The sequence below is a fragment of the Budorcas taxicolor genome, chromosome 16 (assembly GCF_023091745.1).
Source record: "Budorcas taxicolor isolate Tak-1 chromosome 16, Takin1.1, whole genome shotgun sequence".
Lineage (NCBI taxonomy): Eukaryota > Metazoa > Chordata > Mammalia > Artiodactyla > Bovidae > Budorcas > Budorcas taxicolor.
The window spans coordinates 6,755,790-6,779,717 of NC_068925.1; the positions used below are offsets into that span (position 1 = coordinate 6,755,790).

The 23,928-nt window shown below is 41.2% G+C and overlaps 1 protein-coding gene across 1 annotated transcript in view; it reads left to right on the plus strand.

Moving 5' to 3' along the window:
- The window catches only part of C4BPA (complement component 4 binding protein alpha), a 56,825-nt gene extending 39,459 nt beyond the window's left edge, over positions 1-17,366 (plus strand). Inside the window, exons 10-12 of the mRNA XM_052654103.1 lie at positions 15,050-15,223; positions 16,488-16,663; positions 17,199-17,366. Coding sequence (XP_052510063.1) covers positions 15,050-15,223; positions 16,488-16,663; positions 17,199-17,366 — 518 coding nt within the window. The remainder of the gene's footprint in view (positions 1-15,049; positions 15,224-16,487; positions 16,664-17,198) is intronic.
- The last annotated feature ends 6,562 nt before the right edge of the window (positions 17,367-23,928 follow it).

Sequence of the window (23,928 nt, forward strand, 5' to 3'; positions counted from 1 at the left end):
TGAAGAATCCTTGCATCCCTGGGCTAAAGCCCACTTGGTCATGGTGTATGATCTTTTTAATGTGTTGTTGGATTCTGATTGCTAGAATTTTGTTAAGGATTTTGCATCTATGTTCATCAGTGATATTGGCCTGTAGTTTTCTTTTTTTATAGTATCTTTGTCAGGTTTGGGTATTAGGGTGATGGTGGCCTCATAGAATGAGTTTGGAAGTTTACCTTCCTCTGCAATTTTCTGGAAGAGTTTGAGTAGGATAGATGTTAGCTCTTCTCTAAATTTTTGGTAGAATTCAGCTGTGAAGCCATCTGGACCTGGGCTTTTGTTTGCTGGAAGATTTCTGATTACAGTTTCAATTTCTGTGCTTGTGATGGGTCTGTTAAGGTTTTCTATTTCTTCTTGGTTCAGTTTTGGAAAGTTGTGCTTTTCTAAGAATTTGTCCATTTCGTCCACATTGTCCATTTTATTGGCATATAATTGCTGATAGTAGTCTCTTATGATCCTTTGTATTTCTGTGTTGTCTCTTGTGATCTCTCCAATTTCATTTCTAATTTTATTAGAATTGATTTTTCTCCCTTTGTTTCTTGATGAGTCTGGCTAATGGTTTGTCAATTTTATTTATCCTTTCAAAGAACCAGCGTTTGGCTTTTTGATTTTTACTATGGCCTCTTTTGTTTCTTTTTCATTTATTTCTGCCCTAATTTTTAAGATTTCTTTCCTTCTACTAACTCTGGGGTTCTCCATTTCTTCCTTTTCTAGTTGCTTTAGGCATAGAGTTAGGTTATTTATTTGACTTTTTTCTTGTTTCTTGAGGTATGCCTGTATTGCTATGAACCTTCCCCTTAGCACTGCCTTTACAGTGTCCCACAGGTTTTGGATTGTTATGTTTTCATTTTCTTTCATTTCTATGCATATTTTGATTTCTTTTTTGATTTCTTCTGTGATTTGTTGGTTATTCAGCAGTGTGTTGTTCAGCCTCCATATGTTGGAATTTGTAATAGTTTTTCTCCTGTAATTGAGATGTAATCTTACTGCATTGTGGTCAGAAAAGATGCTTGGAATGGTTTCAGTTTTTTGAATTTACCAAAGCTAGATTTATGGCCCAGGATGTGATCTATCCTGGAGAAGGTTCCACATGCTCTTGAGAAAAAGGTGAAATTCATTGTCTTGGGGTGAAATGTCCTATAGATATCAATTAGGTTTAACTGGTTTATTGTATCATTTCAAGTTTGTGTTTCCTTGTTAATTTTCTGTTTAGTTGATCTGTCCATAGGTGTGAGTGGGGTATTAAAGTCTCCCACTATTATTGTGTTATTGTTAATTTCCCCTTTCATACTTGTTAGCATTTGTCTTACATATTGCGGTGCTCCTATATTGGGTGCATATATATTTATAATTGTTATATCTTCTTCTTGAATTGATCCTTTGATCCTTATGTAGTGTCCTTCTTTGTCTCTTTTCACAGCCTTTGTTTTAAAGTCTATTTTATCTGATATGAGTATTGCTGCTCCTGCTTTCTTTTGGTCTCTATTTGCGTGGAATATCTTTTTCCATCCCTTCACTTTCAGTCTGTATGTGTCCCCTGTTTTGAGGTGGGTCTCTTGTAGACAACATATATAGGGGTCTTGTTTTTGTATCCATTCAGCCAGTCTTTGTCTTTTGGTTGGGGCATTCAACCCATTTACATTTAAGGTAATTATTGATAAGTATGATCCCTTTGCCATTTCCTTTATTGTTTTGGGTTCAAGTTTATACACCCTTTTTGTGTTTCCTGTCTAGAGAAGATCCTTTAGCATTTGTTGGAGAGCTGGTTTGGTGGTGCTGAATTCTCTCAGCTTTTGCTTGTCTGTAAGCAAGAATGAGATCCTTGCTGGGTACAGTAATCTGGGCTGTAGGTTATTTTCTTTCATCACTTTAAGTATGTCCTGCCATTCCTTCCTGGCCTGCAGTGTTTCTATTGAAAGATCAGCTGTTATCCTTATGGGAACCCCCTTGTATGTTATTTGTTGTTTTTCCCTTGTTGCTTTTAATATTTGTTCTTTGTGTTTGATCTTTCTTAATTTGATTAACATGTGTCTTGGGGTGTTTCGCCTTGGGTTTATCCTGTTTGGGACTCTCTGGGTTTCTTGGACTTGGGTGATTATTTCCTTCTCCATTTTAGGGAAGTTTTCAACTATTATCTCCTCAAGTATTTTCTCATGGTCTTTTTTTGTCTTCTTCTTCTGGGACTCCTATAATTCGAATGTTGGAGCGTTTCATATTGTCCTGGAGGTCTCTGAGATTGTCCTCATTTCTTTTAATTCGTTTTTCTTTTTTCCTCTCTGATTCATTTATTTCTGCCATTCTGTCTTCTACTTCACTAATCCTATCTTCCGCCTCCTCTTATTCTACTATTTGTTGCCTCCAGTGTGTTTTTGATCTCATTTATTGCATTATTCATTATATATTGACTCTTTTTTATTTCTTCTAGGTCCTTGTTAAACCTTTCTTGCATCTTCTCAATCCTTGTCTCCAGGTTATTTATCTGTGATTCTATTTTTATTTCAAGATTTTGGATCATTTTCACTATCATTATTCAGAATTCTTTATCAGGTAGATTCCCTATCTCTTCCTCTTTTGTTTGGTTTGGTGGACATTTCTCCTGTTCCTTTACCTGCTGGGTATTCTTCTGTCTCTTCATCTTGTTTGTATTGCTGTGTTTGGGGTGGCCTTTCTGTATTCTGGCAGTTTGTGGAGCTCTATTGTGGAGTTTTCTCACTGTGGGTGGAGTTGTTGGGGTGGCTTGTCAAGGTTTCCTGGTTAGGGAAGTTTGTGCTGGAGTTTTGGTGCGTGGAGCTGGATTTCTTCTCTCTGGAGTTCAGTGAAGTGTCCAGTAATGAATTATGAGATGTCAATGGGTTTGGAGTGACTTTGGGCAGCCTGCATATTGAAGCTCAGGGCTGTGTTCCTGTGTTGCTGGAGAATTTGCATGGTGTGTCTTGCTCTGGAACTTGCTGGCCCTTGGGTGGTTCTTGGTTTCACTGTAGGTATGGAGACATTTGATGAGCTCCTGTGGATTAATGTTCCCTGGAGTCAGGAGTTCTCTGGTGTTCTCAGGACTTGGACTTAAGCCTCCTGTTTCTGGTTTTCAGTCTTATTTTTGCAGTAGCCTCAAGACTTCTCCATCTATATAGCACCATAGGTAAAACATCTAGGTTAAAGATGAAAAGTTTCTCCACAGTGAGGGACACCCAGAGAGGTTCACAGAGATACATGGAGAAGAGAAGAGTGAGGAGAGAGTTAGAGGTGACCCAAATGAGATGAGGTGGAATCAAAAGAGGAGAGAGCAAGCTAGCCAGTAATCACTTCCTTACGTGCACTCCACAGTCTGGACTGCTCAGAGATGTTCACAGAGTTATACAGAGAAGAGAAGAGGGAGGAAGGAGACAAAGGTGGCCAGGAGGATAAAGGGGGGAATCAAAAGGAGAGAGACAGATCCAGCCAGTAATCAGTTCCCTAAGTGTTCTCCACCGTCTGGAACACACAAAGAGATTCACGGAATTGGGTAGAGAAGAGAAAGGGGAGGGAGGAGACAGAGGCGACCTGGTGGAGAAAAAGGAGAGTCCAAAGAGGGAGAGAGCAGTCAAGCCAGTAATCTCACTCCCAGGTAAAAATGGGTACTGAAGAATGGGTTCTTAAAGGTACAAAATTGATAACAAATACCAAAAATCAAAGATTAAAAATCTAGAGTAGAGGTTGGATTTTCAAAAATACTATATTAAATAAAATAAAGGAAAAAAGAAGTCACAAAAATTATAAAAAAATATATATATGAAGTTGCTTTAAAAATAGTCTTTTTTTTTTTGCAAAGTAATAGTAGGTTATAAAAATGAAAATTAAAGGAGTAATAGAGGACTTAAAAATTAAAAAAAAAGAATGATGGTAAAAATAGCAAAAATATATCTAGGACTTTCTCTGGTGTTGTTGTGGGCAGTGTGGGGTCAGTTCATTTTTGGATAGTTCCTTGGTCTGGCTTATATTTCTCAAGATCTCTAGGCCCCTACCTATGTAGTTGGTACTAACTACAGGGTTTTAATCTATTGCACCTGTCACTTCCAAGGCGGGTCCCTCTGTTTTAGCTTCTGTTTGCTGGTCTCTTCAGAGTCTGATTTCCGCCCTGACACAAGGGGGCAGTGGTGGACACTTTTTTAGGCTCACTTGTTCATTTGCGCTGTGGGGAGGGAGGGACGCTGCAAACAAATAACACTGGCATGTGTTTGCAGTGTCTCAGCCAAACTGGGCCTGCCCCTGCTCATGGCACGTGTGCCCTCCCTGCCCACACTGCTCAGGCTCTAGGTTGCTCTGCTGGGAACCGTCTGAGGCTGGCCCTGGGCTCCATGCACCTCCCAGGTCTAAGCCGCTCAGGTTCAGGCACTCGGGTAGTCCTCAGAGGCGCAGACTCAGTTGGGCCTGTGTTTTGTGCACTTTCCAGGTTCGAGCAGCTCAGGTGATGAGGTGTTTGGTGAGCGTGGTTGCTGAGACTTATCGCCTCCCCTGTCCCTGCTGCTCAGTTTTCTGGGTGTACAACCAGTGCACCTTCTCAGGCGGATGTTGACTATTCAGAATCCCAAGAAGCCTTGGTTATCAATGAAGCCTGCTTGCAGTTTCTTAGATAATGCCTCTCTGGGGCTGCAATTGCCCCCTTCCAGCTCTGGCTGCCTGTCACCGGAGTGGGATGGTCTGCTGCCAGCTAGTTCTGTTCAGTCCTTCATTCTGAAAGCAGGCCTGGCTGTGTCTTAGGTTAAGGCTTTTCATGTGGTAACTATCCCACAGTCTGGTTTGCTAGCCCGTTAGTTCCCTCAGATTGCCCTCAGGGCATTCAGGCCCGGTCCTTACTCTAAGAAATGCAGCCCACGCCTCCCTGCCCAGCCCCCACTTGCTAGTGGTGGATGCAGGTGTCTGCGCTGCTTCTCCACTGGGGGAGGTACCGTTGGGCACATAATCTGCAGGTTTTAATTATTTTTTTATTTTCCCTCCCAGTTATGTTGCCCTCTGTGGTTCCAAGGCTCGCCACAGACTTAGCAGTGAGAGTGTTTCCTGGTGTTTAGAAACTTCTCTCTTTCTAAGACTCGCTTCCTGGGACAGAGCTCTGTCCCTACCTTTTTTGTCTCTCTTTCTTGTCTTTTATATTTTTTCCTACCTCCTTTTGAAGACAATGGGCTGCTTTTCTGGGTGCCTGATGTCTTCTGCCAGCATTCAGAAGTTGTTTTGTGGAATTTACTCAGTGTTTAAATGTTCTTTTGATGAATTTATGGGGAAGAAAGTGGTCTCCCCATCCTATTCCTCCACCATCTTAGTACTGCCCTCTGTTTTCTGCTTTTTAATATGCTATCTAGGTTGGTCATAGCTTTCCTTCCAAGGAAGAAGCATCTTTTAATTTCATTGCTGCAATCACCATCTGCAGTGATTTTGGAGCGCTTCCCACCCCCCCAATAAAATCTCTGTTTCCATTGTTTCTCCATCTATTTGCCATGAAGGGAGGGGACCAGATGCGATGATACTCATTTTTTGAATGCAGAATTTTAAGCCATCTTTTTCACTCTCTTCTTTAATTTTTCAAGAGGTTCTTTAGATCCTCTTCACTTTCTGCCATTATGGTGGTGTCATCTGTACATCTGAGGTTATTGATATATCTCCCCACAAACTTGTTTATAGCTTGTGAGTCATCCAGCTCAGCATTTCACATGATGCACTCTGCATAAAAATTAAATAATCAGGGTGACAGCCTTGACATACTCCTTTCCCAATTTGGAACGAGTCTGTTGTTCCATGTCCAGTTCTAACTGTTGCTTCTTGACCTGCATGCAGGTTTCTCAGGAGACAGGTAAGGTGGTCTGGTATTCCCATCTGTTTAAGAATTTTCCACAGTTTTTTTGTGATCCACAGAGTCAAAAGCTTTAGTGTAGTGAGTGAAGCAGAAGTATATGTTTTTTTGGAATTCCCTTCTCTTTCTATGATCCAGTGGATGTTGGCAATTTGATCTCTGGTTCCTCTGCCTTTTCTAAATCCAGCTTGAACATCTGGAAGTTCTCAGTTCATGTACTGTTGAATCCTAGCTTGAAGGATTTTGAGCATTACTTTGCTGCCATGTGAGATGAGTGCAATTGTGTGGTAGCTTGAACATTCTTTGGCATTGTCCCTCTTTGGGACTGAAATGAAAACTGACCTTTTCCAGCCCTGTGGCCAGTGTTGAATTTTTCAAATTTGCTGACATACTGAGTGCAGCACTGTCACCGCATCATCTTTTAGGATTTGAAATAGCTCTGCTGGGATTCCATCACCTCCACTAGCTTTGTTTATAGTAATGCTTCCTAAGCCCACTTGACTTTACACTCCAGGACGTCTTCTTAGGTAGGTTTATTCCTATATATTTTATCCTTTTTGATGCAATGGTAATGAATTGTTTTTTGAATTTCTCTTTCTGTTCTTTTGTTGTTAATGTATAGTGAAAACAGAGTATTTGTCTGTCTCTGTTTGCCTTATTTGAGTCAGCTTACTACTCTCCAGGTTCATCCAGGTTGTTTCAAATAGCAAAACAATTTTTTATGCCTGAATAATATATATATATAATATTAATATCATAGTTGTATTGTAATATAGTGATATTGTATATATATGTATCTATCTTCCTATCTTCTTTTTCCATTCATCTGTTTATTGACTGCTTGCTTCTATCTTGGCTATTGTAAATAAGACTGCCATGAGCATCCAAATGATGGAGATTATTAAGGGAAGGTTTCAAATTAGGTAAAAAGCCTTGGGCTGGTTGGCCTTGAGGACATGGTAAGCCCTCACCTGGAGTCCTGGAGAAACTGGTTGCTGGGGAAATCAGCCCAGGATCCTTTCTTTTTTCAAGCAATGGGGATTCTGAGATGGTGGAGTCTGTGAGGGTCAAATATAGCTATCTTGAGCTAAGGTCATATTCAAGGTAGAGCAAAGAGCTTTCATTCTTTTAACCTCTCTATGGAATGGAAAAAAAAAAAAAAAACCCTCAGTAAATTTGCCTCTAGCCTTGGGAACAGAATGACAGTTTGGGTGTGAAACCACTGTTCTAGTTCAACTTGGAGAAGATTGTTGACACACAAGTTGGAATGGTTCCAATAGCTTACGTTGCAAAAAAAAAAAAAAAATCTTCAGATTTATAGTTTCCTTTGTAAAAACAAGGGAGGTATTGGAGTTTACCTCAAGACCAATTAAGCTTTGGCTAGACACACAGGAGGCACACTGGAGCATTACCTTTAGAAGTAGGGAGAGGAGCGCAAGCCTGTGAATGCTTAGAAAGGTGCAGAGATGTTTCTGATGCCTGCAAGAGGCAGAGAGCCTCTGCCTTACTTTGTATAATATACATCTTTTTAGAATTCCACTGTAGCTTGTGTTCTATCTGTGACCATTTGTCATCTTTTTATCTTCAGACACAACTTCAGAGATGACATCATGATACCTAGAGCAGAGAGAACCGTAGAGAATGAAAGATCTCATTTAAGAATTTTAAGAAGTATGAGTGCTATTAGCTTTTACTGATGGCTTAATAATCAATAAAAATGCCATACCCAGTTAGACCAGCAGTTTATTCAGCTCAGAGGTTTGAACACTGATGAATGGATTGTGGAAGAACTCTGTGATTTCAATCTAACTCTCTTTAGTTTCTGTAAAACTTTGCTGTTTCTATTTCAACCCACTGTGCATCAGCCATTTGTGAATTCAAGCAGAAAAATTGTCTGTTTTCTTATACTTTTTCCCATTTTGTTATTCTGTACAGACTTTCACAAAGTAGAATTCTCAAATAATAATCAAAGTCATAGTTTCATGTTAAAAACACAAGTTATTATATGGTTTGTTATTGATTAAATTTTTGTGGAAGTTTTATTAATTGGTAATGCAAAAAGAACAGAAGTGGCTTTCTATAGACCACTTTTAGGCTTCATGAAACCATTATGTGGTAAAAATAGGACTATGGTTAAAGTTTGAATGAAAATAGGACAGTTTCCCTTTTTTTTTGCTATTTGTATTTCATATCTCCACCACTCCAGATAAAGGATTTAAAACTCTGAATGATGCCAAAATTTGGCATCTCTCTGAGCTGTTGCCAAATTGGATCTTGGAGACAGAGTGTTGGGTGAAGTAAAAAAGAAAAAAATTCATTACTTTGCCAGGTAAAGGGGGACACAGCAGGTTCATGCCTCTCAAAATTGTGTCTCCCAACCTGAAAGGATTTGAGGAGGAGTTTTATAGCAATGGTTCAAGGTTGTGCTTGCTGATAAGATTATGGTGAATTCAGGGCCTCTACTCCCTCATCTGATCTCAGGTGATCTTTTTTACTAACTTTTTATTTTATTTGTGGGTTTGACCAATTAACAACATTGTGATAATTTCAGATGAAAAGAAAGGAACTCAGCCATACATATACATGTTTTCATTCTCCCCCAAACTCCATTCCCATCCAGGCTGCCATATAATATTGAGCAGATATCCATGTGCTATAAAGTCAGTCCTTATAGGTTATCCATTTGAATATAGCAGCATATACATGTCCATCCCAAACCTCCTAACTATCCTCCCACACCTAGCTTGATGAACTTCTCTGGTTCCTTTAATGTAGCACCTGGTGGTCTTTCTCTGGAAAGAAGAATGCTATCATCTTGTCCTCGTTGTTCAGTAATCAAGTCATGTCCAATTCTTCCCAACCTCATGGACTACAGCATGCCAGACTTCTTCCCTGTCCTTCGGCATCTCCTGGAATTTGGCCAAGTTTGTATCCGTTGAATCGGTGATGCCATTCAATCATCTGTTCCCCTCTTCTCCTTCTGCCTTTAGTCTTCTTTTCCAATGAGGCAGCTCTGTGCATCAAATATCCAGAGTGTTGGAGTTTCAGCTTCAGTCTTTACAGAGTATTCAGGGTTGATTTCTTTTAAGATTGACTGATTTGATCTCCTTGCTGTCCAAAGGACTCTCTAGAGTCTTCTCCAGGACCACAGTGCAAAAGCATAAATTCTTCAGTGCTCTGCCTTCTTTATTGTCCAGCTCTCACATCCATACATGACTACTGTAAAGACCATAGCCTTGACTATATGGGCCTTTGTTGGCAAAGTGATATCTTTGCTTTTTTTAAAATTTAAATTTATTTATTTTAATTGGAGGCTAATTACTTTACAATATTGTATTGGTTTTGCCATACATCAACATGAATCTGCCATGAGTGTACATGTGTTCCCAATCCTGAATCCCCCTCCCTCCCCCTCCCCATACCATCCCTCTGGGTCATCCCAGCGCACCAGCCCTAAGCATCCTGTATCCTGCATTGAACCTAGACTGGCGATTCATTTCTTGTATGATATTATACCTGTTTCAATGCCATTCTCCCAAATCATCCCACACTCTCCCTCTCCCACAGAGTCCAAAAGACTGTTCTATACATCTGTGCCTCTTTTGTGGTCTAGCATACAGGGTTATCATTACCATCTTTCTAAATTCCATATATATGTGTTAGTATACTGTATTGGTGTTTTTCTTTCTGGCTTACTTCACTCTGTATAATCGGCTCCAGTTTCATCCACCTCATTAGAACAGATTCAAATGTATTCTTTTTAATGGCTGAGTAATACTCCATTGTGTATATCTTTGCTTTTTAACACACTGTCTAGGTTTGTCATAGATTTCCTGCCAAGAAGCAATCATCTTCTGATGTCATGGCTGCAGTCCCCATTCACAGTGATTTTAGGGCCTGAGAAGGGAAATCTGTCACTGCTTCCATATTTTCCCCTTCTATTTGCCATGAGGTGATGGGACCAGGTATCATGATCTTAGTTTTTCAATACTGAGTTTTAAGCTGACTTTTTCACTCTCCTCCTTCACCCTTATCAGGAGGTGCTTTAGTTTCTATTCTCTTTCTTCCTTTAGGGTGGTTCATGCACATATTTGAGGTTGTTGATATTTTACCTGGTAATCTTGATTCCAGCTTGTAACTCATCCAGTCTGGCATTTCACCTGATGTGTTCTGTGTATAAGTTAATAAATACGGAGACAATAAACAGCCTCATCACACTCCTTTCTCAATTCTGAACCAGTCAGTTGTTCCATATGGGGTTCTAACTGTTGCTTCTTGACCCGCATACAGGTTTCACAGGAGACAGATAACATGGTCTGGTATCCCATCTCTTTAAGAGTTTCCTACAGTTTTTTATGATACACACGGTCAAGGGTTTAATGCAGTCAGTGAAATAGAGGTAGACGTTTTCTGGAATTTCCCATGCCTTCTTTATGATCCAGCAAATAAGGGCAATTTGATCTCTGGTTCCTCTGCCTTTTCTAAACCCAACTTGAAATCTAGAAGTTCTCAGTTCACAAATGCTGAAGCCTAGCTTGGAGGATTTTGAGCAAAACCTTACTAACATGGGAGATGAGTGCAATTGTCTGGTGATTTGAACATTCTTTAGTACTGCCCTTCTTAGGAAGTGGGAAGATATTGACCTTTTCTAGTCCTGTGGCCACTGCTAGGTTTTCCAAATTTGCTGACATATTGAGCACAGCACTTTAATAACATCATCTTTTAGGATTTTAAATATCTGCTGGAATTCCATCACCTCTGCTAGCTTTATTAGCAGTAATGCTTCCTAAGACCCACTAGACTTCATATTCCAGGATATCTGGTTCTAGGTGAGTGATCACACTATTTTGGTTATCTGGGTCCTGAAGATCTTTTATGCACAGTTCTGTGTACTCTTGCCACAGCTTCTTAATATCTTCTGCTTCTATTAGATGTCAGTGGGAAGATGACATCTTAAATAGTTTAAAGACATTGTTATGTATCCTTGAGGCAGACCAAGACTGCCTCAAGGCTCTATTGTTTCTTGGCTGCCCCTCCCTTGTCTTTTCATCCCCTCCTTTGCCAAATTAATACTTGTTAGAATCTGCCCTTTGGAATTCGGGGAATGTCATGGAGGTTGGACGTGTGTTCCTTACAAGAAGCCAGGGACAGAAGGGCTCCTGTGCCCAGGAGCCCCACAGGATCCTGATCAATTTCATGCAGAAGAAAAAAATGCTTATAACTGTGCATTCTTATGGTCAGATCTGAGTCCACACTTTAAAAAAGAAAATGTTGAATAAAGCTGGCACAAATTCTATAGCTTCTGACTTATTCTCACTAAAGCCAACTGCTGACTTCTTAAAGACAGGGAGGGGTGCAAAGCTCAGCACCCAGTAGCTTTCAGTCTCTATCTGCTAAATGAATGAAAGGATAAAAAATCAGATCTTGAGATGAGTGTCATTCTTCCCCTCATTACATTTTTTCAGTTTAAGTGTTGGAACATTACTAAAGAAGAACACTCTAGAGGCAGATGAAGTTATTAAATTTAATTTTGATTTCTCCTCTTGAAAATCTACTTAGTTCTTCTGAAGTGTGTGTGAACCGAGAAAAGTTTCCAATACTAGAAATTTCTCTCATACTTTGGCACTTTTTAACCTAGAAGTTCCCATACACTGCTCAGTTGTGAGTATGTTGATCTCAGGAGCTCCTGGTTGAAACATTTGGGCACCCTCCCAGGACACCTGGTACTAGTGGAATGACCCTATTATTGTGCTGCTTATGGATCAATCACTTGATCAGAGAACAAGCTTGGCTTTTGTCCTAATATCAAGGGTGCTTCTAATATCATAGCATAATAGGGTTTTCGATATCCTCAAGGACAGATTTCCTCAAGGACAGATTTCCTCCTTGGATAATGGAAATTAGAACAATGAACTTCACAAGGGGATAAATATTAGTAACTTGTTGTGACTTCCATCAAGAAAGAGGAACTATACCATTGTTCATTCCCTACCATGCATGCCTTTTTCATAATTTGCTTTTACAGTGTAAGTTTAGAATTTAAGAAATGTGTAATGGTAGTGATTTGTCTGATCTGATGTTTTTATGTGTTGCATTTTTTTACCTAGCTTCGTTTGTACAATTTGAACACAGGAAATGAACTTGCAGTGAAAATCGTTTCCTGCAGCATCATTCAGTTGGAAAAATGAAACAAAACACACACACACCAACAAAAAACAAATTAGGTTAAAAGCTTGTATATACTGAATGTTTTTTAAGTGGATAAGTTTGTTAAAAAATACTGCTCTTTAGTCCAACTTTCTCTTTATTCCCCATTATTTGTTCCCATTCTTTGACTTTGCTGGTTTCCCTCCTTTTTCTGAATCAATGAAAAAGGGCCACATCTAATAGATAAGCTGCTGCTGCTAAGTCGCTTCAGTCGTGTCCGACTCTGTGCGACCCCATAGATGGTAGCCCACCAGGCTCCCCCGTCCCTGGGATTCTCCAGGCAAGAACAATGGAGTGGGTTGTCATTTCCTTCTCCAATGCATCAAAGTGAAAAGTGAAAGTGAAGTCACTCAGTTGTGTCCGACTAGCAGCGACCCCCTGGACTGCAGCCTACCAGGCTCCTCTGTCCATGGGATCTTCCAGGCAAGAACACTGGAGTGGGGTGCCATTGCCTTATCCGAATAGATAAGCTAGACATTTCAATTATTACCTTTTGTTTCTTGGTATTTATTCATTTTTCTTCCTTTCTTTCTGGTCCATGTGCCTTCACCTACCATATTATAAAACCTGCTCAAATCTATTTGAACCTGCTTTTCAGAGTTTACATCTTTCCTTCCTTCCCTACCTTCCTTACTCTGGAACATCATCATGCCATCTAGTCTTGCTTATTCAGTAGAATTAACATGATGCCATTGATGTTCTCTATCAAAGTGCTATTCTATGGATGTCTGCATGGTCATATCTTCAGACTCTATTATGACAGGGACAGAAGTGTTATCACAGCCAAGGACTAAAAATGCAGATGGATGATCTTGACCTTTCCATATGTATGCAAACTGCTTGTGATGCTCTTTTCTGACAGGGCTGGAAAAGAAGGCCTGTGCTGAATCAGTGGCCTCACCTACCAGAAGACAGGTTAATCTGCTCTAGCAAAGATACCACATGTGGTACAGTGGCTGCAATGCTGTTGTGTTGCTAGTAGTCTACTGTAATTCTCCAGAATCCTAATTTTTTGTAGTAGGCAGACTTATGAAGTACAGGGGGATATGATGACCACTTTTGCATCTTTAATTCTTTAAGAGTGGCACATATTTCTCCATTTCCTCTACACATTGGTAAATGATAGTTAAAAGAACTTATCTTCTTTGTCTCTAAGGGGAGAGTATAGGTCATATCAATGACTTCTACTTGGTTTTCTTGGATAGGACAGTCTTACCCCATAGGCCAAGGACCAATATGGGGATTATGCCAATGACCAATTTTGTCTATCTGGCCCACACTTTCAAAAATAATGGAAATGCCCACCAAGTGGTTTAATAAGGGAGCCTTGATGGTTCCAGGTATCTATGTCAACTCAAACTCTATGTCCAATAATACTTGGATTATTGTGCACTTCTCATCTGTGTGTAGTTGCTTATGTAAATGGACACAGGTCCTCTTGGAAGACTGGGAAACTCATTACTGTGCATATGTTTCAAGCTGTTGTAGTCTCCTTAGTCTTGGAAACATTTTTCTTCAGTTAGTGATCTCCAGACCTGAGATTATTAATAGCACAAGTCCAGAAACTAAGCAACACATTATAACTTTTTAATGGACCAAATGCCATCAGCCTCCTGATCATCCATCCTTTATTTCTTTCCATGGTACAGATTGAGTAGTATCTAGTTGGCTGCTCGTCTGTTTTCACCCTTAGGAATGTCATGTTCTATTAATTATCTTCCTAATCTCAGTCTGGTTGTATCTCCAACTTGCCACTCCTTATGATGATTGCATTTATTTAGCTTCTAAAGCCTATGAGCACCTCTCAGACTGTGACTGCTAAGAGTGAAACTTGTTCTTTAACAGTCTTCCCATCATCAGCTCTGGTCTCTGATACAGTGCTCCTTTCATGATATTCCTTCTGTCCTTGGTAAATGTATCCTCCAGGTCTTCCCAGACAACACAATCACTTGGTGGAGTTTCCTGCATGTGTGTGGCGCATCTCCTCCAGCTTACTCACTCTTCTGAATCACTTAATCACTCTCTCTACCACTTGCCACAGCAGCTCCAGCATTCGAACCTCATTGTTGGCATCACATTTTCCATGCCTCAAGGAGGCATCTTAGGATAGTACTGTAGATACCATCATCCATCATTTTAATATTTTACTGAAATTTCCAAAAGTGTCAGGTGTTAGTTGCTCAGTCGTGACTGACTCTCTGAGACCCCACCAGGAAGCCCACCAGGCTTCTTTATCCATGGATTCTCCAGGCAACAATACTGGGGTGGGTTGCCATTCCCTTCCCCAGAGGATTTTCCTGACCCAGGGATCAAACCCAGGTCTCCCTCACTGCAGGCAGATTCTTTACGGTCTGAACCACCGGGGAAGGTATTTCCAATGACCTGTTTTATTTAAACTTCTCATGCAGTGTTTCTGGGTCCTGACAGTGTTCCCTTTCACACAGGTGCGCAGCACCGTGTCACATCTCTTGTTCCAGCATGCAAGCCATCGTTTTTATTCTTTCTATAAGCTCTTTCTGAACTGTTTTAGAGGACAGTGAGTATACTCTTGGGAGGATAGATGGACTGGTTTTGTTGGGAGAAATGAGTCAGAGCTTGCAGACTGATCTTGCATCGTTAGTTTCTCCCAGATATACTTCTCTGCATTTAGCACAACAGCAGTGGAGTGTGACACCAGTACAGGGTGACTTTGACTGAATTCCTTCTTCCTGCCAAAATGGCTCCTAAATAGTGTCAAGTTTAGTGAATTTTCAAAAAAATGAAGCAAATCCTAAGTGCTTGTCAGTCCATTGTAACCTTTCTATGGTTCCCCAGCCTCAGGCCTTCATGAAGGCAGCTCGAGTTCTGTGTTTGGCTAAGTGACTGAATGGGTAGAGAAGACAGAAGGACAGATGGAAGCCTCCTTTGAACCAGACAGATTCTAGGAAGTGTTATTATATGCATTCTACATGCTGACCTTCTTTCACTTTTATGTCTCACCTCAAGATTGTGAATCCCCTCCTGTCATTGCACATGGACGACATAAAATAGTCTCTAAAGGCTTGTGGTATCAACATGAGGAAATTGAATATGAATGTGATGAAGGGTACATCCTGGATGGAGCAAAAAGGCTCTCCTGCACTTCTTCAGGCTGGTCACCTGCAGTCCCTCAGTGTAAAGGTAATTCTGGCTCCCTCTTCATTTTAGGTGGCAGGGGTAGGGCTATCATCAAAGGATTGAGAGCACAGCTTCTTCCCTGTGAGAGGCAGGAAAAAACATTTGATTTGATTTATTGAAAATAATTACTATGGTCTGATGGTATCCAAAGCAAAAAGCACAGAAGGCACACAGAATGTTAATCTCCCCTTCTTTTTCCCAGGCACAAAATTCAGTTTGTGAGGCATCTCCATTTCCCAGTTTCTTATATAATTCCAGAAATAGTCTACAGATGGTACATTCTATCTGAGTGTAGCTGTGGTCTGCAGCAAAATTTTCATGAAAAGTTGGTCTAGAATGTAAGCCCTAGTGGACTAATGCCAAACATTGTGAAATCACAAGTATATCCATCAGTGCCAGTGCAGGGCATCAGTTGCTCACCATGTAGCTGTGTGGTGAGGGACTCCTAATTTTCCAGCTGTTATGGGGACAAGAGGTCAAAATGAGGTCTGATTATTGCATGCACACAGGTTTACTATCATTTCATCATCAACAGCTTCAGGGATGATTTGCCACCATCATTTCCTTTGCACACAGGAGAATAATAAGCAAGAGGGAAAATTTTTCATCTATTGTCTTACAGGAATCAAGATACAAGAGACAGCTGATCTGATAGTTGAAGATTTGGGGTCACATGCCCTTTTTATCGGAGAAGGCAATGGCAACCCACTCCGGTACTCTTGCCTGGAAAATCCCATGGACTGAGGAGCCTGGTAGGCTGCAGTCCATGGGGTCTCTAAGAGTCGGGCACAACTGAACGACTCCACTTTCACTTTCCTGCATTGGAGAAGGAAATGGCAACCCACTCCAGTGTTCTTGCCTGGAGAATCCCAGGGATGGGGGAGCCTGGTGGGCTGCCATCTATGGGGTCGCACAGAGTCGGACACGACTGAAGAGACTTAGCAGTAGCAGCCCTTTTTATATTCTGTCAGGCTATTTGAAATTGTTATATATCCTTAAGCCAGTCACTTAACCTCTCTGTATCTCACTTTCTCTTAGATAAAACAGTGAGACTTAAATAAGATGATCACATAAAGATCTACCCCAAAGTCTGATAAAGTGCTATTCCAATGTTCAATAAATATGCTAATGAATATTATTTTTCTTCTCAAGATTAAAAAAAGGTAAAACAATTAGCAACACTTAAATACAGTTCATTCTTACTACCCTAGGCTGGCATGTTTCTTCTCAGATCTGTGGATTGCTTCAAATTATGTTTCCATTGCAGCATGGTGTGTGAAACCAGAGATAGAACATGGAAGGTTATCTGTGGAGACGGTTAGATATGTTGAACCTGAAAGAATTACTATCCAGTGCGAGTCTGGCTATAGTTTGGTTGGTTCTGAAAAGATCAGTTGCTCAGAGGACAGAACCTGGCACCCGGAGGTGCCCAAGTGTGAGTGGGTAAGTCACGCAACTTGAGGTAATTTTTGTTTTATTAAACCCCAAAGCACTGTCCTGCCAGCAAAGATGATACCTGACTTGTTAAGATTCATTCATTCAAAGGAACTCTCATTTTTGCTTTGGAGCCTTCTGTCAGATAGGAGATGCAAAATTTGTCTGCTCTCACTTGTCATCAGGGAAAACGGAGCCCCTTTGAAGTGGAGGGTCTCAGACCTGGTAGTACTGGCAGACCTGGTAGTACTGACTGGCAACTTTTCTAGAGGATTTGATATACTCTTGTCCCATTTCTGGATGGTCAGAAGTAGTGTCTGTTCCCACAGAAGCTTTCTGGGAGGCTGTCTCAGAGCAGAGTTATATTCCTCTCAGGAAGATGATGGTGGGAAACAAGGTGTTTCTGGTTTTCCTGCTCCCCCAGGAGCCCTGGAGTGTGTCTTGGTCCTGAATCTGTAACCCTGCTTGTTTCTACATGAACTGTGCCCCCTAACAATTGAGAGAGAAGTCTTTCAAGCATACTCATCATGTGTTTCTTTTTTAGGAGTATCCTGAAGGCTGTGAGCAAGTAGTCACAGGCAGGAAACTCTTGCAGTGCCTCCCACAGCCAGAGGAGGTGAAACTGGCCCTGGAAGTGTACAAGCTGTCCCTGGAAATTGAACTCCTTCATACAGAAAAACTAAAGAATTCCTCTGAGGAAGAATTTCTCTAAAGAGAGAGGGAGAAAAATGTACCTTGTGCCTTTAATCCAAAATAGATCAGTTAATCACCTTTACCATCTCTTTATGCCATTGATTGTGGTAATAGTTATCTAGAAAGAATAATTTGTTAACATTTAGTTATTTGAGATTGTAGAATTGTTGATCATTTTCTGACTCATTGTTTTTGCTTTTCTGTCTACATTGTACATATTTTTTTTCCCATTAAAATTAACATATCCAACAATATTTTGTCTTCACGGTCATCAGGGCTCTGTGAAATGAGCTCTGAGAATAAACCCATGCAGAAAGTTGATACATTTATTTTACTGTAGAGACCCTGGACATAGGGACTTGGGTTTACACCAATACATTTTTCTGCATTGCCTTTACTCAACAGTTCTGCATATAGGTCACTCAGGCGCTCAGTATTTAGATTAAACATCAACACACCCCCAACGCCTTGTTCACTGTTGCCCATTTTTAGCAGTCATGCCCTTTTCTAAGTACCATGCACTTGGCCTCTGCCCCATTAATGCACGAGCATTGCCTTACGAGAAGGGGATTCTTGTCTGTGTCAGTCTCCTGATTCTGTCCTGAGCAACAAGCTCTGAAAGTTTGACGAGTGGAAGCCAACCCGGCAGCCACCTTTGTGCTCCTAAGTCCTTGATCTGGTTTAATCCTTATTTTCCTCAATAGAAAGAAAAATGACTTGAGCAATTGTTTTCCATCTGAAGAGAAACCTCATATCAATCACTTTTATGTCTCAGGGTGTTTGGAGACTTTTATCCTTTGCACTAACCACTTCCTCCAACTCTTGCATCCTCTGAAATCTCTCTCTTACTCATACCTTGGTTTTTTGGTTATTCCATCTATTTTGTACATGGAACTCTATGTGGGAACAGGGGCTTCTTTAACTCCTCTCAACATACTCCAATGAGACAATGTTATATAACAGGCTTTCACTAAACCTTCAATAAGTTTGAATTCGCTATAGTTACCTACTTAACACAGAAGGTATCTATTCATGGTCTTAAAAGCCATTTGTCTGATCCTTTTACTCAGAATTTCTTTTGGTTGGTATTTGTTTTGGTTTCTCCTGAGACAAGTGAGGAACTACTTTCCTTGGGAGGTGCCCCAGAAAGTGCTGTGATTGAGTGGAAGAAGTGGGAAAGGGAGGATTGCCTCAAGAGGCCATTGCTGTTGCAAGCAGAAGCTCAGTTATGCTGATGGCTTTCTAGGAGCATGTGGAACACAATACTAAGTTGTCTTTCCAAGGAGGAGGACCCAGGGTATTTATCGCCACTTCTCTCCTTTCATTGGTAAAGACTTGCTCTGGTAGGACTGACACTCAGTCACATCTGACCTGCACTGTGGGCCAGTGGGGGCAGCAATGAGACATCAAGGCAGAGAGACACGTGTAGCTGATGGTCCCGTGGGGGCTGCTCGTGGTAATCTCCAGAGCAGGAATGTGGGCAGAGCACAAGTCACGTCTTCTCTAGTTGCTTTTTCTCTGTTGAAGTGCTATTCCAGTCTATCCATTTTTCCCCTAATCAAATCTCTTGTGCTTATGCTCAGCCATTTCAGTTGTGTCCAATTCTATGATCCTATGGACTGTAGCCTGCTAGGCTCCTCTGTCCGTGGGATTCCCCAGGTAAGAGTACTGGAGTGGGTTGCCATTTCCTTCTCCTGGGGATCTTCCTGACCCAGGGATCCAACCTGTGTCTCTTGTGTCTCCTGCATTGGCAGGTGAATTCTTTTACCACTGGGCCACCTGCGGAGCCCCACACACACTGTGTACAAAACAGTTACAATTCATCAATTTGCTATAACAGATATTGATTCCTCCTCTTTGGTTTGGGATATGAGGATGAAGCATGAGCCTCAGTGGTCCTTTAGACACTCTGTGAAAAGGATTTCACCATCATCTTCTATAATTGTCCAAATTTCTAGTGTATTATAACTATCTTCACATTCATCATCAAAAATAAAATCTAAGAAAGTAGAATATCCTGTTAGGTATGTACATGAGCTAAGAAAGCTTAGGAAAGCTTTATTAGAAGAATTTGCAAGGGATTAATTTGTTCAACTTGGTGCTTCCTGAAGGTTTGTGTGAGAGGGAGAAAAGGGACTTGGATATTTTATCTCAAAAATTTAAAGTTTAGAGCAGAAGAAGATCATGGAGAAGTAAGATGGGGAGATCACCTGCCTTCCCAGAAACATCAAAAATTCATCAAGATATGAAACAACTACAAAGCAACCTCTAAATGACAGCTGAAGACCTGAGATCTCCAAAGGGGCAAGCTAAGCTCCCTGGAATCAGGTAGGACAAAAAATAAAGACATTAAAAGAGAGAGAGAGAAAGAGAGAGAGAAGGAGAGAGAGAGAGAGAGAACTTTAGGACAGGAGCCTGTGCCCCAAGGGAGGGAGGGGGTCATGAAGGAGGAAAAGTTTCCATGCACTGGGAAACTCCCTCACAGGTGGGACCAAGAGGGAGCTGTGGAACCTCAGAGAGCCATGCAAAAGTGGGAGCCCAGAAGGCAAAATACAGAGAAAGTTGCACTTCTCAGCCCATAAGCAGCTCACAAGTCTTAGCTCTGACCAGAGGGTGGAGGTGGGGAGCCAAGAGAAGTAGCTAACAAGCCCCAGCTCTGCCCAGAAGGAGGGGGCAAGAAGCCGAGAAAAGCACCGCATGAGCCTCCCCCTAGCAAGCTCCACCTGCAACACAGGGTAGGACCTGGATCGGAAGCTCTGGCAAAGATCCCAGGGAGAGGTAGTGGTCTAGTGGCAGTGAGAATTCGCTGAGATAATTTAATGTGGCAGTGGAAATAGACTTGTCTATTACTGCCAAAACCAGGAGGGGTGCCAGAGACAGTGGACAAAACACCACCGATCTGGTCCTGATCCCATAGGTTGCAGCTACCATGAGGCAGTGAGCAGGCACAGGTTACTGCTTGCACCTTGCTGGGAACTTAAACAGCTGAGCTCTTTCTAGGAACCCTTTTCCACTGGAAGAATTTACGACCTACCTCAGATTGTATCAACTCCAATAGGTCACTACTGCCACAGGCACTCCCCGGTACAACCCATAAATGGTGGCCATATCCTCCCCTTTCCCCAGCCTAAGAGAGCAAGTGAACCCCAATGAGACTTGGCCTTTGCCCCCTCATGTCCAGGGTAGGAACAGACAGTGGACCCAAGTGGCAAGTCTAAACACTGGGAGCAACTACAAGCTGTAATAAGGCCAGATTTGACACTGAAGTCACCCTATGCTGCCCACAACAGATCCAGAGACTTTTCTAGAAATATTAGAAGTCTTTGGTGTAAGCCTCACTGGATGTTCTGGGCTGCTGAGTGTTGCCTTCACCAAGAGTATTGGTAATTTGTCTTTTGTGCTGTGTGGCTTGTGAGGTCTTGGAACTTCAATAGGCATCGAGCCTGAATCCCTGAGGTGAGAGACTCAAGCCCAGGACTTTGAACCACCGGAGAACTCCTGACACCAGGGAACATTAATAGATGAGACCCTTCCCAAAGGCCTCCATCTCAACACCAAAACCAAGCCCACCCCAAAGCCAGCAAGCACCAGTACCCAGATACCCCACACCAATTATTTAATGAGACAGGAACGCAATGCTGCACATTAGCAGACAGGCTGCCCAAAACCATACTGAACCCATAGACACGTCAAAACCTACTACTGGACATGGTGCTACCTTCAGAGAGATAAGATATAACTCCAGACCAGAACACAGGCACAAGTCCTCTCAACCAGGAAGCCATCACAGGACACTTGTCCAACTACACCACAGGGAGCAGAGTCCACAACTAGGAAGAACTGTGACCTTGAGAACTTTTTTCAGTTTCTTCTTTTAAATCACAATTTTTATTCTTCCTATATACTTCTACTTCTACATTGACCTTTTGCAGTGCTGTGGATTTTTCCTTTTTAAAATCTTTTAAAAGACTGTTTCTTCCTCTTTTGGGATTTGTTGTTGTTGTTCTGTTTTACTGTTTTTCTTATTGTTTTTCCGGCTGTAGCTATTCCTTAATAAATACAAATCTTTTTCACATACATCTTTTTATCTTGGCTTTTCTATTTTTCTTTTATCTTTCCTTCTGCCCACTCCTTTTCTCTTTTATTTCCCTTCTTCTCTTTTTTCTTCCTTCACTCTTTCTTTTTTTTCACCAGGTATGTTAATTTACGTTTTCTTTGCTATGTTCCCCAGCTGACACTGCTCTGACTCAGTTTTCCAGTCTGAGTTTTAGTTAACCCTGTTTTTAATTTTCAATATCATTTTTGGTTTCTTTTGCTCATCAAGTCAATCATCTCTTGTACTTTCTTTTCTTTGGAATACTTTGGTTATATTTGTGTGTGTGTAAGGGTGTGTATTGGAGAAGGCAATGGCACCCCACTCCAGTACTCTTGCCTGGAGAATCCCATGGATGGAGGAGCCTGGTAGGCTGCAGTCCATGGGGTCATGAAGAATCGGACATGACTGAGTGACTTCACTTTCACTTTTCACTTTCCTGCATTGCAGAAGGAAATGGCAACCCACTCCAGTGGTCTTGCCTGGAGAATCCCAGGGATGGGGGAACCTGGTGGGCTGCCGTCTAGGGGGTCGCACAGAGTCGGACACGACTGAAGTGACAGCAGCAGCAGCAAGGGTGTGTATATGTCCCATTGTTTTTGTAATTATCTGCCTGACCTTGTATTTACCATTTATGTAGGTTCATCTTTTATCTCTTGTTATGTTTTGCTTTTGTATTGATACGTTTGTTTTAATACCCTTTAATCTCATAAAAAAAATGACTTATGGAGTCTCCCATCCAGGGAATTGGCCTAAACCATTGAAGTGGGAACCCTCAGCCCAGGAATGCAGACTGCCAGAGAATTTCTAACCCCAGGGGATATTAATTATTGAGAACTTCCATGAAGGCCTACACCTGTACACCAAGCCTGGTATCATACCCAGTTGCCAAGGCACCCAGTGCAGGACATCTCACCCAAACAACAAGCAAGACAAAAACAAAAACAATCATCGCTGACAAGATTCCCACAGACACTCCAAAATGTCTCCTTACACTGTCCTGCCTATCAGAAGGAAAAAAAAAACACACAAAACCAACAACAAAAAAATCCCAACTCACCTCCTCCCACTAGAATGCAGGCACAAGTCACCCCTAACAAGAAGTCAACACAGACAACTGAACCAACCTTAACCACTGAGGGCAAAAACCAAAAGGAAGAAGGAATATGACCCTAAAGCCTGGGAAAAGGAGATCTCAAATGGAGTCAGTTGGGGAGAAAAAATGAAAAGACAGAAATATAGCACAAAGGAATAAACAAAGTAGCAACTCACAAGATCAAATAAACAAAGAGGAAATAGGAAAACTACCTGAAAAAGAATTCATAATAATGATAGTGAAGATGTTCCAAAGCCTCTAAAATAGAATGGAGTAAATATAAGAAGCAATCAATACAATTAATAATGACATAAGAGAAGTAAAGAATAAACAGAGATGAATAACACAATTACTGAAATTAAAAATACTCTAGAACGAACCAAGAGTAGAATAACTGAGGCAGAAGAACAGATAGGTGAGCTGAAGATAGAACGGTGAATTCTGCTAAAGAGCAGAGTAAGGGGAAAAGAATGAAAAGTATTGAGGACAGCCTCAGAGACTTCTGGGACAATATTAAATGCACCAACATTAGAGTTATAGGAGTCCTAGAGGGAAAAGAGAAAAAGAAAGGCCCTGAGAAAATTTTTGAAGAGATTATAGTCGAAAATTTCCCCAACATGGGAAAGGAAATAGTCAATCAAGTCCAAGAAGTGCAGTCCCACACAGGATAAACCCAAGGATAAACTCGTTGAAACACATACTAATCAAGCTAACAGAGATTAAACACAAAGAAAGAGAGCAGCAAGGGAAACAGTGATACAGTATATTGACGCATATATATGGAATTTAGAAATATGGTAACGATGATCCGATATACAAGGCAGCAAAAGTGGCACAGATATAAAGAACAGACTTTTGAACTATGTGGGAGAAGATGAGGGTGGGATGATTTGAGAAAATAGCATTGCAACACATATGTTACCATATGTAAAACAGATCACCAGTGCAAATTCAATGCATGAAGCAGGTCACTCAAAACCAGTGTTCTGCGACAACACGGAGGGATGGGGTTGGGAGGAAGGTGGGAGTGGGGGTTGGGATGGGGGGAAACATGTGCACCCATGGCTGATTCATGTTGATGCGTGGTGGAAATCACCACAATATTGTAAAATGATTATCTTCCAATTAAAAAAAAAAGCAGCAAAGGAAAAGCAACAAGTAACATACAAGGAAAAACCCATATGATTAACAGCTAATCTTTTGGCAGAAACTCTGCAGGCCAAAAGGGACTGGCAGGATATATTTAAAGTACTGAAGTAGAAAATCTACAACCATGCTTACTCTACCCAGCAAGGATCACATTCAAAATTGATGGAGAAATCAAAAGTTTTACAGACAAGCAAAAGTTAAGGGAATTTAGCACCACCAAACCAGCTTTACAACAAATATTAA